Source organism: Lycorma delicatula, chromosome 4, assembly GCF_047948215.1.
Source record: "Lycorma delicatula isolate Av1 chromosome 4, ASM4794821v1, whole genome shotgun sequence".
NCBI lineage: Eukaryota > Metazoa > Arthropoda > Insecta > Hemiptera > Fulgoridae > Lycorma > Lycorma delicatula.
In genome coordinates, this window is record NC_134458.1 from 154,149,384 (window position 1) to 154,164,562 (window position 15,179).

At 29.5% G+C, this 15,179-nt stretch overlaps 1 protein-coding gene across 3 annotated transcripts in view; it reads left to right on the top strand.

Annotated features, from left to right (window-relative positions):
- The window catches only part of Lis-1 (LisH and WD40 domain-containing Lis-1), a 118,992-nt gene extending 105,959 nt beyond the window's left edge, over positions 1–13,033 (top strand). For all 3 annotated transcript variants that reach the window (XM_075364437.1, XM_075364439.1, XM_075364438.1), the window contains one exon: positions 9,745–13,033. In XM_075364437.1, coding sequence (XP_075220552.1) covers positions 9,745–9,818 — 74 coding nt within the window. In that variant the 3' untranslated portion in view covers positions 9,819–13,033. The remainder of the gene's footprint in view (positions 1–9,744) is intronic.
- Positions 13,034–15,179: the final 2,146 nt, after the last annotated feature.

Sequence of the window (15,179 nt, forward strand, 5' to 3'; positions counted from 1 at the left end):
AGTCTGTTATCTGAGCCATTTACAATGTCTTCCTGTCATTTTTGGTCTTCCTGTCCTGTTTGGTAACTGCAAGCATACATCGTTACATATTTCTTTGTTCTTTCCGCAGCTTTTGTAATGATTGAACTCTTTTGTCTAAGTTTCGCTTCCACAGGTAGGGGGACTGGTAGGATGCATTGATCGAAAGCTTTTTTTTAAGGCAAAATGGGAGTTTGTTCTTATAAACTCTGTAAGTCTCCTGAATGCCTGCCATCCAAGCTTAACTCGTTCAATTTCTTTGGTTGTATTACCTTTAGTTGACATCCGTTAGCCAAGATGTATGTAATCTACTTGCATGAGTTCTTCTCTAGGGCTAATCTTTCTTTCCTCGGAAAACCTTTTGAACATGACCTGGCTCTTTTAAGATTCATCCTTAGACCATTGGGTTCTCCAGCCACCTGCAGTTTCTGTATGTGTCTTTGTAATTCTTCTGGTTCTTGTGAGAAGAGAACTATATTCTGCAAATCTCAGATGGGTTAGATATACACACAGATGGTAGCTTTTTCTTCTTTGTATATCAATTTTAGTAAGTCATATAAACTTTGTGTACACCCTGGTTATCTAATGCAGGTATTATGGCTTGCATTGTTACTGAATCAAATGCTTTTTCTTAGCCAATAAAAGCCATACATTGGGGCATGGTACACTCATGTCTCTATGACTTGTTGAACAACCATTGTGCTAAACCGCTTTTGAAGCCTGCCTTTATATTTATGTTTTATATACATATACGAAGGTGATTTTTTTTTCAAGGTTCAATTGGTCACGAAATAAAAACCCACGCAAAAATCAGATGAACCTTTGCGCATATGTGTTGCGCATCATCTCTAGTATGGCCTTCAATCTCACCGCGTCACTTCGTTTAGTTCTGAACACGCAGCCAGCACGTAAACATGTCTACAGCAATAGCATCTCTCGCCAAGTGTGAAGTGCGTGCGGTAATTCGATTTCTTCAGGCTGAGGGGTGTAATGCAGCTGAAATTCATAGACGAATAAGTAATGTGTACTGTAAAACTTCAATGAGTGACAGCAAAGTGCGACAATGGTGCACGAACTTTAAAGCAGGACGTACAGATGTTCATAATGCAGGCGGTCAGGGAAGGAAGCGAGTGTCAACCGATGATCTCGTTAAGTGAGTGGATGAGGTAATTCGAGAAAATCGTCAGTTCACAATTTCTGTATTGAGTGATTCGTTTCCTGAAATTTCAAGGTCGGCTCTACACCATTGTGAGTGAGAGACTTTAGTACTGCAAACTGTGTGCGAGATGGGTTCCCAAGATGCTGTCCGACCATCATAAAACAATGAGAATGCACGCCTCCCTAACGTTTCTCCAGTGCTACCACAATGAAGGAGAAGATTTTTTGAACAAAATTGTCACAGGGGACGAGACATGGGTCCATTCCGAAACTGAGGAAACAAAAGAACAATCCAAACAGTGGATGCATTCTCATTCTCCCAGTACACCAAAGAAGTTCAAGCGAACCTTCTCCAACAGAAAGTGTATGGCTAGGGGCCGGAATGGAGTTCTCTTGGTGGAATTCATGGAACATGGCACGACCATCACTGCAGCCTCATACTGCGTGACTCTTCAACGTCTACGAAGGGCAATTCAGAATAAGCAGAGAGTAATGTTGTCATCAGGCATTGTCTCTCTCTATGCTCGGCCACACACTGCAGCTGTAACAAAGAAGCTCCTGTAGCATTTTCGTTGGGAAGTGTTTGATCACCCACCATACAGCCCGGACTTGGCTCTATCCGATTTTCACCTCTGCTCACATGAAACGCTGGCTAGGAGGACAACATTTTGGCACAGATATCGAGCTGTAGACCAGCATAGAAACATGGCTGAAAACACAGGCGGCTTTGTTCTATGACGAGGGTATTGGAAAGTTGGTACCATGCTATGACAAATGTCTAAATCAGAATGGCGACTATGTAGAGAAATAGCGTAACTATGTAAGTACTTGTTACAAATAAAAAAATTTTTTTTTTTACTGTGGTTTTAATTTTGTGACCAATTGGACCTTGAAAAAAAAATAACCCTTGTATATATTCATCAATATTGATTTTATCACCTTCAAGTACTCCCCTTCATATATAATACATTTTTGTTAGCGCTTTTCCAATTTTCAAAACACCTTTGGAATGCAATTTTCGGTATGTCTTTTAGCTCCTCCAGCAATTCTGTCTTTATCTCTTTAATATTGTGTTTTCTATGGATTGCTTCATGCAAACGGCATAGAACTTCCAGGTTATAATCCTTATTGATTCTCTGATAGTAATTTGGCGATTTTCCGTAATCATTTTCTTCAATTTTTTGACATTGTCATCAGATGATGTTCTGGAACATCTAGGGTGCTCGTTCATCATCTTCAACTTCATGGCTCTCATGGAAACATTTGTACCACTTGTAAATGCTTGTTTTATTCATAGAAGAATCACCAAAAGCAACATTCAGCATTTCCAATGTGGTACTGCACTTTATTCCATTCTTAAAGCAAAATTTATTGCAAATATTTTGTTCCATTTTTTCACAAATTAAAAACCGCTGACCATACCAAAACACATGTAACCTTTTTGACAGCCAGCAATAAACTAAGCATCTAGTATGGCTACGAGTGTAAATACACATAAGGGATTGTAATAAAATATAAGGGGTGTAATATCAATGCAACAAAAAAAAATTACAACAATTGGACTTATACAGCTTGGAAAATTTTAAAACCATGCATATTTTTTTATCAATCCTTGTAAATATTATATGTGATACTATTGCATCCCATTATATACGTACAGGTTGATTCAGAAGGAAAAGGAAATAATTTGGCAACTGATTCTAGAGCTTGAAATAAGGAAAAAGTTCATATAATTATATGTGTGTAAACGCTTTATTATCAAGTTACGGCTGGTGAAAAATTTAGACCGGATTTCAGTTCCCATAGTGAAATGAGGTCATATTGAAATTTTTAAGGTGTTATAAGGAGGTTTCACAATATTCAGTGTAAAATTTTACGCTGGAAAAAAAAAATGTTTTGGGGATTTGAAAGGCAATAACTTTGTAAAATGTCTAATAAATGTGTAAATCTTGTTATCAAAACTTATAGAGAGTTTAAATCTGAGAAAATTTATGAAACAAAGTCTGTGAAAAAAAATCAATTTTTATTACTGAAAACAAAACAGAACAAAACTTAACAGAAAATGTGATGTGGACACCACATGACTTCCTTTTGCGCCTATTAAATTACATAAACACATTTTTTGCAATGTCATGGTAGTAATGAACTAAAAGATAAGAAATTTTTTCAATTTATTAAAGATCGGGCATGTATGCCTCAGTCTATGTGTTCTTGTAAGGGTCTATTCTTCAATCACTGTAGTCAATTTTAAATGCAAAAATGTAGTTTAATTTTTAATGTAGATAAAATTAGACAGAAATTCCAGAATAATTAAATAAAATTAAAACTAGAAAATCCAAAAATAATACAATTCTAAATTACAATTTTCAATTAATATTAAATAATCGGATGTTTCACCAAATCTATTAGATATGCACATATGTAATGATGCCTTTTAAATGAGATATATACGTTTTTAAAAGTACATAAAATTTTATTTCATGAATAACTTCTGATTTTTTTTTCATAACTTTTTTTATTGAATTATTATTTATTGTAAAACTTTTTTTTACAATCACAGGTTAATAATTACTAAATTAGTATATTTAAATTAAAACAAAAGTTAAAAAAAAAAAGGAGATGAAGTCTGATTCAAACTGATGTGACTTCCTTTGTAAGATCCAAGTAATTTATTAATTAAAATTTTATTTGGCTATAACTCTGGAATCAATGAAAATAAGTACCACTTATGATATATCATTGAAAAGCTCTCAATGAGGGCTTTTTTTGGACAATTTTGGTTCAGTTTATTGCAATCAAAAGGGGAGGTGCACTAGATGTTAGAACAGTTCTAAATCCAAAAATTTCAACATACTACTGCTAATCGTTCTTGAGTTATGTGAGATACTTATGTGCATACGTCATGCTGAAACTAGTCAAAGTGGATTCAGGGATGGTCAAAATGGATATTTCCATTGAAATATGAAAACCGAAATTTTTTGCAGTCGCAATACTTCCTTTACTTTGTACAAGGAAGTAAAAATGTTATGAATCTGTAAAAACAGCTGTTTGTAGTACAATAAATGTAGAAAATTATTATGTAAAATAAATTTACACTCGTGTTTCATCTTAACGTCAACCATTATGGTGATAAAAGGGAAAACATTCTTCAGGTGGTATAGATAACTCCTACAATGAGCACACGAAGAATTTCTACATGACTCAATATTCTATAAAGTACAGTATGGAGGACAGTCTTTGCTCATAGGCTGCATCTTTATCATGTTCAAAAAGTTCAACACCTCCAACTTGGTGATCATGTCAGACGACTAGTTTTTTCAGTGCGGTATGTGGGTTACCACTTAATTCCATTCATACTATTTTTGGACAAAGCTACTTTTTCCCTTGATGGCATAAACAACACATGGAATTCACATCGGTGGTGTGAAGGAAACCCACATCCTGTTGTTGAATCAAATTTCCAGCAAAGATTTTCAATGAACATTTGTTGTAGCATGATCGACAATCAGTTAATTGGTCCTTTCATATTAGAACAACATGACATGGGGAGAAATTATTAAACAATGAATTTCTTGTAGTGCTTGAAAATGTCTCATTGATGAAACAAATTAAGAAGAAAATATAAGAATGCTAGTGATGAAGAAAGTAAAAGGAACTATTGGCAATTAAGAAATGCTATAAACAGGAAGTGCAAACTGGTGACAAAAAAAAAAAAAAGAAACAAATTAAAATGTACTATCAACTTGACTCAGCACCAGTACATTTCATGAACGAAGTAAGGCAATTCGTAGATGAAACATTTACTGGTAAACGAATTGAACATAGAAGGCAGATAAGTTGGCCACATAGATCATCAGACATTACTCCCATACATTATTGCTTATGGGGATGGATGAAATGCAACGTAAACAAGCAGAAATTAGACCCACGTGATGAGCTGATCCTGTACATTGTCAATGCTACCGATATTGTCACATATGCATAGGCTTGTGCATAGGATAAGTGAAAATTGAATTCTTGTGAATGAAAAATGTCATGCCTGACCAGGATTCAAACCCAGGACCTCCAGATGAAAAACTGAGATGTTACCATCCCACCACAGAGATTGGCTACATTGGATAACATGACAAATACCGGAGATACTCTTCTGGGACCTGTTTTATTTGATTTTTCAAGTCAAAAAACATTAGAAACGATCAAGTTTACCCTTCATATTAACACCTTAAAAATTTCAGTATGACCTCCATAAAACACAGTAGATAAGTTAAAAATTTAACATGTTAATTTCCAATAATCAGTTTTTGTGGGATCCTGCATCTTCAGTTGGTATTGAATTGTATAACTACATTAAAACATAATTTACTGGACAACAAAATCTACTACATATACATTCATAGTAGATTTCAAAAAATGTTTAAACAGAAGCAATTTTGACAAATTATTATAATATAAAATCAATATATTTTAATATATTTATAAAATTCAAGCCCAACTGAAGATGCAGGATACGATGAAAATTGATTATTGAAATTAATAAGGTAAGTTTAACTTATTTATAATTATTGTGTTTTGGTAGTTTGTATTTCACATAATAAATTTTATTAACACAGTGGTTATGTTAATGAATTATTTGAATTTTCAAAAAAAAAATATTTTTATATATTTCATTTTTCCTATCAAAGTAAAAAAAAAAAATAATAATAATAGAAGAAAAGAAGAAAGTATGCTTTCATAAAAATATTGTTTAAAAATTGAGGCTTTACTTTAATTTAATTATATACCTATTTTTTTTATTACTTTAATAATGTTACAAGTAATAATTCATATGTAAATTTTTAAGAATTCCTTTTGTTTTTAAAAATGAAAAAATATTTTCAGTAGTAATTGTAATAATTTTTTATGAGAAATAATTTTTGTTATAAAAATCCAGTATCCTGGATTTGGATTATTATTTACTTCTGATATAATATCGCTGTTAAGTTCCTCATTGCCATACTTTGTTTTATTTTCCTCATTGCCATACTTGGTTTTATTTTTATCTCATTAGTGGCCAATCAGATCTTCCTAGTGTTCCTTCCTTTATTCAAAATTATTATTTTTCGCTTGTTTTATATAATTATGATTTTGGCAGTTAATTTTTTTTTGTGATTTTTTTTTTGTCTTTAGGTCAGAAATAATCAGCTTGTGATATTTTTGAATCAGGTTATTAGCCACTTTTGTTCTTTTAACTAAATGAAATGTATGCCATAAGTGAATAGTCATATCAATGAAACACTTGAAAATAACCTCCAGACAATGTATTACTAAACTTATGCAAAACTAATTACATTTAGTTTTTTGTGATTAAACAACACACAATTTCATAACCTAACAGTGCATGAGTGACACTTCAATTGTGTTAAGACATAGATTCTACTGAAAATGAAATTAACAAAATAAAGCAGCTGTCCAAACCCAAAAACATATATCCAGGACCAGGAAGGAGTTAACAGTTTTAATCCCAGCCATTTGTCAGATATAAGGTCTTAATCCTTAAGTTTTCTGAGAAATTTAAAAAAATTATTTTTGAATTTTATGTTTTTCAGGTGGGATGAAACATACACTATTTGAATTGTTATAAAGTACAGTTTATTTTAATATTTTATATGAATGTATGCACACACACACACACACACACACACACACACACACACACACACACACACACATACATACATATATATATATGTAATTTATTTTAAAAATTAAAATGCAGATGTAACAAAATGCTATTCATTTTCAGATCCTACAAATCAAAATAAGCAAACGGGTTTTTTTTAAAAAAAAATGGTTGTAGCTCTTTCATTTTCCTTTTATTATTCACCATTTTGTGTTTTTAACAAAACATTTATATTTCAAGGTCGAATTGAGGAATCATAATAATTAGTACAGAGTGGGGCAGTAAAACTGCACGTATGAACAAAGCTGTTCATACAAGGCATCTATGGTAGAGGAAGTAGGCAGTGACCTAGATGTTCTTCACATTTGGAAGATGTATCCATGTAACATTGGACTGGTAAATAGAGGTTTTGTTGTTAAAGTTTATTTAGAAAATGGCCAAATTTCCATACATGCACAACACAAATTCTGCCTACATTTTTATCTTCTGCCTCATGCTCCTGTTCCAAGCAGGAAAGCAATTTTCTGTTTGGGCTAACAACTTAAAAACAACAGGTCAGCCAACAAGAAGAAGAGGTGGTAGTGTAAGAACTGTTCGGACACTCAAGAATGTTGGGCTGTATGAGTAGTGATTACAAGGAAATCCTTGAAAATTTCCCAGGCAGAATGAGGATATTCAGTAAGTGGCCTCCACAATCACCAGACCTGAGCTCTTGTGATTACTTTTATGGGAATATCTCAAGTTGAAGATTTTTTAGGCTTGTCCAGCAACAAAAAAAAAAGAAAAGCGGATTGAAGAAGAAATTCATGCAATGGTGGTACTATGATATGTCAGTAAGAATTTCAGTATGAGACTCAGACAATGTGTACAAAAAGGTAGTCGCCACCTTACTGAAGTAATATTCAAAAAATGAATCGTTTATCTGCTTATATACTAATGTCCATTTGTGTTTTTAAGATTTGTTACAATATATGACTAAAAAATATGTTTCTGTCATTTCATAATGATGGACACAGATTTTTTAATGTTTTAATGAAACTTTTATCCTAGGCCTCATGATCAAAGAAGCCACAAGAATTTTGGAATTGGAAAAATAGTTATTGGAAATATCGAGGAAAATCGAAAGGACAGCATAAGAAGGGTTTTGTATGAAGAATATAATGGTGAGAGAGTCAAGATCAATTAAGGTGACCTCTGCTGAGGCAAGCTTTTTGTGAGGTAATCTTACAAAAATTGACCACTAATCTGCAATTTCTCACCACAGTAAAGGTCCGTGATTAACCTGGATTTAAGGGAAATAGAATCATCAGTTTTACTATAACTTTTGTTGGGCGCAAGAAAATCCTCATGACATTTTGAAGTACAGATTTCAGCAATCGCCTGCAGTAAATATTTGGGTTTGTATAATCATGGCTGTATTTCCTGCCCGTACAATTGACAGTTAGAATTATTATCATTTTGTAGAAATTTTCCTAATTATTTAGATAAATGTAGCTTAGGAATAACATTTGGTACATACAAGATGATAACTTACCAGATTTCAGTATCAATGTCCACCAGTTCTTGGATGATTACTGCCCTCAAAGGTGGATTTTTAACAGGGCCAGTTACTTAGCCATCAACATCACCTAATTTAAAACCAGTAAATTTCTATATTTAGGGTTACCTAAAAGTATGGCTTTCAGGACACCTGTGCTCAGTGTTAAAGATCAGCTGAGAATTGAAGAAGGTTATCAACATATCAGAGAATTACCAGGAATTTTTGAAAGTAAGACAGTTGTTAAATTGTTAGTATACTGCCACCAATGGATACTACTTTGAACTTTTGTTCTAGGGAAATTGAAAATAAAACTGTTATACAATTATTTATGTCTACTTAATGTTTATATTGTTTAAGTTCTGCTCAGTTTTAAGTAAATTTGCTGTTTATCTAATTGTGTAGAATTTATTAAATTTCACTGTTTTCAGATAATGATAAATATTTTTCATTCATTTATTATTAAGAGCATATCATGTAAATGCCAGAAAAATTTATCTTATTATTAATTAGTATTTTAATTAACTAGATTATTTTTTAATTATTTTGTATTTTTGCACCATTTTGTATAAACATTTGTACTAAATAATATGTTTCCTCAGTCTGATCTTGAGGTATAAATTTTTCTTTAAAAAAACGTAAAATTATGGTCAGAAGGAAAATGAAAGGGAAATTATCACTTTTATAATCTTTTGTTACATCTCAATGAAAATGAAGTAAATATTGCAATATATAAATTATGTTAATTTAGTACTGGCTGATTATTTTTAAGCAACTAGCCAAAAATCTATTAAATTATCTTTCAGTTTTTTTATTTTTATTGTTTTACTTTTACTGTTAGTGATAGCCTGGGGTTATATAGGTCTACAATATCACTGAACAGCTCATCTAAACTCTAAACCTAATGTACTCTCTACATCAGTTAGTCATCCATTTCACATTCAGATTAAAAATTGGGCCTTTTAAAATATAAAATTATTATTAGTTTATTCTTGTAAAAGAAAACAAAACTTTATAACATATTACAAATTTGTTTTATTGTTGTGGGATCATAACTTTATAAACATAGTGAATGATCCTATGTAGTTAAATAATGAGTCTAACTTTGACCTGAATTTTGTCATTTGTTTCACTTTTATCTACTGTTTTTAAAAATACTCAGTAGAATGTGTTAAAAAGTTTTAAATCATTCTAATTGAATTAAGGATTGAAATGGACAAGTTTTAAAATGTTACTGTATTACATCACTCTTGATAGATATTTTTTTTTAAAAAGTGGGAAGCTCTTATCAATATTAATTAATTTAATTTTCTCTATGTGTATAAGTTATGTTTGGAACTATTAATTTTAGTTTGTTTTTTTTTTTGTACAGATTTCAACAGGTCTCAACCGTATGTTGTTACTGGCAGCGTCGACCAAACGGTTAAAGTATGGGAATGTCGCTAATAATTTTAATTATAATTATAATGATGATCATGTTAAAATAATAACAGTGCATTGTTATTATTAGTAATAATTTTAAATTTAATTCAGTGCTATTAAATTAAAAATTACTATTAATAATAATGTATATGTGTATATATATATATATATATACACATGCTTAATGGTTTTTTGCGATTACGATTAAATTAACTTCTAAAAATTTGGTATTGTAAAAAAATTAATAAATTATCTATTTATAAATATATACATATAATCTGTATACACATGAATATTTCTAATATGCAGTAATAAATTATTGTGTTAAGATACTTATTCATTGAAAAAGTATATGGAAGGTTTCATAAATTGTTAGCTTTCTTTTAAAATATTGAATATTTCTCATGGTTTTTTTTTGCATTTTTTTTTTAACAGCTCAAAGACAAAGGGTAGTAACTTTTTTTTTTACTGTAGCATATTCTAATCTTGATTTTATAAATATCCAAGTTATTTTCTTTTTCTTACATAGCTTACTCTGTTATTTCTCAGTATGATTGTTATTGCAATTCTTTCTTATTGAAAGTGGTGCACTCATACGTATCATTTTGTTACAGCTATATTTGTTTTACCAACATTTTCCATGATCCACATAATGAAAGGAATATTTCTGTTGAGATTTTTATATTATTATAATTAAGAATTATTTTTATAATATTATTAAGAATAGTGCCGCATTAATGGACCGATTGTTGCTGTTAAATTTCAAAACTTAAGTAATGTAATGGGTAAGATCAGTAAAGTTTTTGAACAGTAAATTGATATTTGCTGCTAGTACATTTTGTTGTGTGAAAAATATTCAGGTATAAATTAGAATATTTAGTCACATTAACTAAAAATATGTGAGCAAAAGTGGATGTAGTAGAAAGCTTTTAAAGGAAGAATAATGTTTTAAATCGTATTGATAAAAAGCCTTGCATCTTATACTTGAGATTCTTTGACCAAGTATCATTCCCTCTTCATTTTGAAACTAGTCATTTAGGACATAGCAACAGTGAAAAGCATTTTTTATGCTCCTCCATAGTATTAAAATAATTACTAATTTATTATTTTTTTTAATTCTTACAAGAGTTGGAAAATAAAACATTTGGGTACATTGTTGTAAATGTTCTTTACAAATGTACTTTCTACCAAAATATTATTGATATATTTTAATAGATCATCCACTATAAACATGGAATATACATTTGATAGAAAGCGAGTCCTTGATATGAACATAAAAATACCTTTTCAATATTTTTCTCCAATTCTGTTATGTCATTAACATTATTATTTTTATTTATCTGTTAATTTTTTTTTTTTTTTGGTTGGTCGATGTATTTCTCATAAAACAAAAGCTGAATAAAAAGAAAATGTTAGTATTCCTCGGTTTTGCTTAGCTTAAAATCAGGTAATACAGATGTTTCATATGATTATTCATTTTAATTTTCCACCTGATTAGTATAAACATTGTAAATTTTTTTATAAAAATTATGAGAATTATTGATTAGTTTTTGAAGTAAACATTATGAAATTGTCCATTTATTCAATAACCCTTTATTACATAATATAATTACATTATGATCGCTTATTTTTCCTTTCATTTATTAATTTATTGATTTTTTTTCCTTGCTCTATTTACTTATGTAAATGAATAAATATTATTTTAAAATTAACAAATTTTATTAATTAGTTAGTATTGAAAAATGTTTACTTTGTATAATAATGAGAAACAATTTTCAATTTATTTTTTTTTATTTAGTTTTATTGTAGTTATTGTTCGTCAGTTGAGAGAGAAGAAAATTATAAATAAAATGATTGCTGTTGCTTTTTTTTGTAATTTTTCTCTGGTATATATTTTCATTAAAAAGAAATGAAAAGTTAGTAGAAAAATTACTTTTAAAATAAAAGAAAATAGTAAATACGTGATAATTACAGTTAAATTATTCTTGCACAGTTTGTACATTTATAATAATTACTATATTAATTATGATAATAAAGATAATAATGGAGATAAAAATTTAATAAAATATGTAATTTTTTATTATTACTTATTATAGTAATTATTATTATTGTGTAAAAGCTTTTATTATATTTATTTTTGTTAATTGTGGTTTTTATAAATTATATATTATATAAATATATTTATTTATTTTTTGTGTTAAATTTTAATCACCTGTTTTTATTATTAGTGTAATAAAAGTAATTATAGATCTACTGTAATGTTATGTTACACCAGATCAAAAGGTGAAAATCTTTTTGAATGAATTGTCCCTTGATATCTGATATGTTTCTGTTTTGTCTTGACTGACTAACTTGTAAAATTTCATTGAAGTAATATTTTATGAAATCATAATTTTTAATAATACCGTCATTGATATATGTTCATTGCTACTACACTGATATCAGCTGAAAATAAATTTTGGCATTTTTCCCCTCATAAGAGGTTTAGGCAAACTGTAAAATATATAATAGCCATTTATAACATTTCATAAATAAATAAATAAATAATGATTTTAACTCAATTTCATTAAAATAATCATTGCCAGTAAAGCCAAAAAAAAAGTAGGAATATATTTTTTGTCCTATTTTGAATCATTTTTTGTGGTTTATTTAAGATAAGTATTAAAATATTTGTCCTTGATTATAATATATCTAAATATAAATTTCTAATTGTGAACGATATCAAAATCATTAAAAATTTTATTAATTAAAATTTAAAAAAATAATAAACAGAAACCCTGATTTGGATATTAAATTTTAAAAATAATTTTCAGATAATCTCAGTGAACAGAATATGGATAAAACAGAGTTTTACCTTTTATAAAAAAAAAATTGTTTCCGAAATATAATCTGATTATATTTAAAATTGATCTGATATAAATAATAGTAACAAACATCTTCTGATTTTCTTTTTTCAGTAAAAAAAAATATTATTGGTTTATTTGTAATTAAATTGTTATTAATTTTCATCAATTAGATATTATTATTTATGAATTTAATTAAAGATTTTTTAAATTATTTTACTATATGTTGATTATAACATGTTTGATTATTATTTCTGATGTAAATATAATTATTATATACATGTCTGGAACATTAATTATTAATAAATAATAATTGTTTTATTATGATTATTATTATAATGTATCTTTAATTAAATGCATAAAATGAAAATTAAATACATAAATTCTTATGCTTCATTTTGTGTGTGTTTCTGGTTATTTTAATTTTAATATATCCTTGTATATTCAGTTCGTAATAAATGATGCTTATTTATAGGAGATTTAAAATTGGTTATTTGTAATCTGTAAAAATCTTCTGTCTGAGTAGTTCCCAATGAAACTGTTTTACAGGAGATTGATAATTTTTCTTATTGTTTTGGAAAATTTTGTTGTTTTTTTTATTAAGTATCTTACTATAGAAAGTTTCCTGCCTCTAGTAATTAAAAGTAAACAAATAGCGCAACTTCCTCCCAATCAAGAAATGACAATCCTAGTATAATTTCTGAATCACCAGCTTGTAAAATTTTTTGCCTTCTACTACTAAGACAGGGTATCCCATATAAAACACTACTTATCTATCAGCATTGTGTAAAATTTGAATTTACTATCCTACTCCCCCACATTTTACTATGAACTTCTCCAACGTCTGATTATCATGCCAATGCAATGGACTATTACTGATAGCCATAACAAACAGATTAGAACGCTCAGGAAATTGTTAGAGAAAGAATGGTGTTTTCACTAGAGGAATATATTCTTATTATTGAGTCATATTTCAGTATGCAATCAGTGATTGCAGTGCAAGAGTCTTTTTGCAAGTCAATTATTTTTGTAAGAACCAAGATAGACCATAAGTCATCAGTATGGAGGTCAGTGACTAAATTCTAAGAATCAGGTTCTGTTAATGTCAAGGAACGGAAGGTTCCTTGACTGTTGAATGTGGACACAGTCAACTGAAATTAGTTTTCTCAAATCAACCATTCTTTAAGGGCAAAAAAGTTAACCTGCAACCATATTGAATTAAAACAATTCATCAAATTGTTGATCTGAACAAAGTAACCGTTGACAAACAGTATATTGTCATTGGTTTCATTAACTTGTGCGTGAAAGAGTTCATGTTATGGATTTGGTATTTTTCTTTGACAAGGCATGATTCCATTTGGACAGTTACGTAAATGGTCAAAACAGTAAGATTTGGAGAGCAGAAAATCCCCATGTGTATCATGAAAATCCATCATACCTCTAGAAGTTGGGCGTCTGGTGTGCAGTATCGAGAAAAAAATTTATTAGTCTTATTTTATTCGAATACACAAATACAGAACCATATCAGAGTACTGTTGCAATTCATAGCTTTCTTGGAAGAGAAGCTCGATACTGTTGGTTGCAACATGATCACCCATCATCACACTATATAAATTCAACAATTACTTTCATTAACAAATTCTTTGATGATCACATCATTGGTTGTGGCTTATGGCCACCAAGATCTCCAGATTTGACACCACCAGGTGTTTCCTTTAGGGTTATTTCAAATAAAGAAATATCCTATAGCAACAAACCATGAACACAAGAACAAATGAAGGTCAATATCAAAGAGCTGTATTAAACATTTAGTAAAAAAACGGAAAACAATTAAAAGGGTGGAAGCCATGTTTTTTGTATTTCAGGATGATGACTGCCACCTTCACGGTTTATTGTAGTATTTAAGGTGTTGTAAAATTGAATAATTTACTCATGTCTCTTAAGTATAGTTACTGATAATGCTGTGATCGATGACTTGAGCTTTATATGGTATACTTAATCAGTGGCAGCTCATAGCTAAAGTTAGTCGGGTGCTGCTCCAGAAATTTTTCTTCTGGGCCATTTCAAGGCCATGATTAAAGTTTACTGTAAAGTAAAAGAACAAAACAAAATGAATAAAATAAAATAACTGGAAGCATGATAATAATCTAATTCTACACTTCACATTCAAGAATATGGTGCATGGTTTTTAAGCACATTGTGCTTAAAAACCTTATTCTGTTTAACCGAATAAATAATAAAATATCAATACAGATATTTTTTGTATTATTAGACAATAACTTAATAAAAATGTCCATTTAAAAACACTACAGTCTAATGGTGCTTAATTTAAATTTCTATATACACAGAAACAAATACATAATTAATTTTTACTATTTAATTATCTTCTCTTTCACCCTTCCAGCATATTTTTGGACAGATTTGGCAATCCAAGAACCCTTGCTTTCCGCCACTGAAAAAACAACTATTATTATTGAACTATTATTCATATTACTACCACTAGCTAAAGTAGAAAAGGGAACAAATCAAGGAACGTTTCATA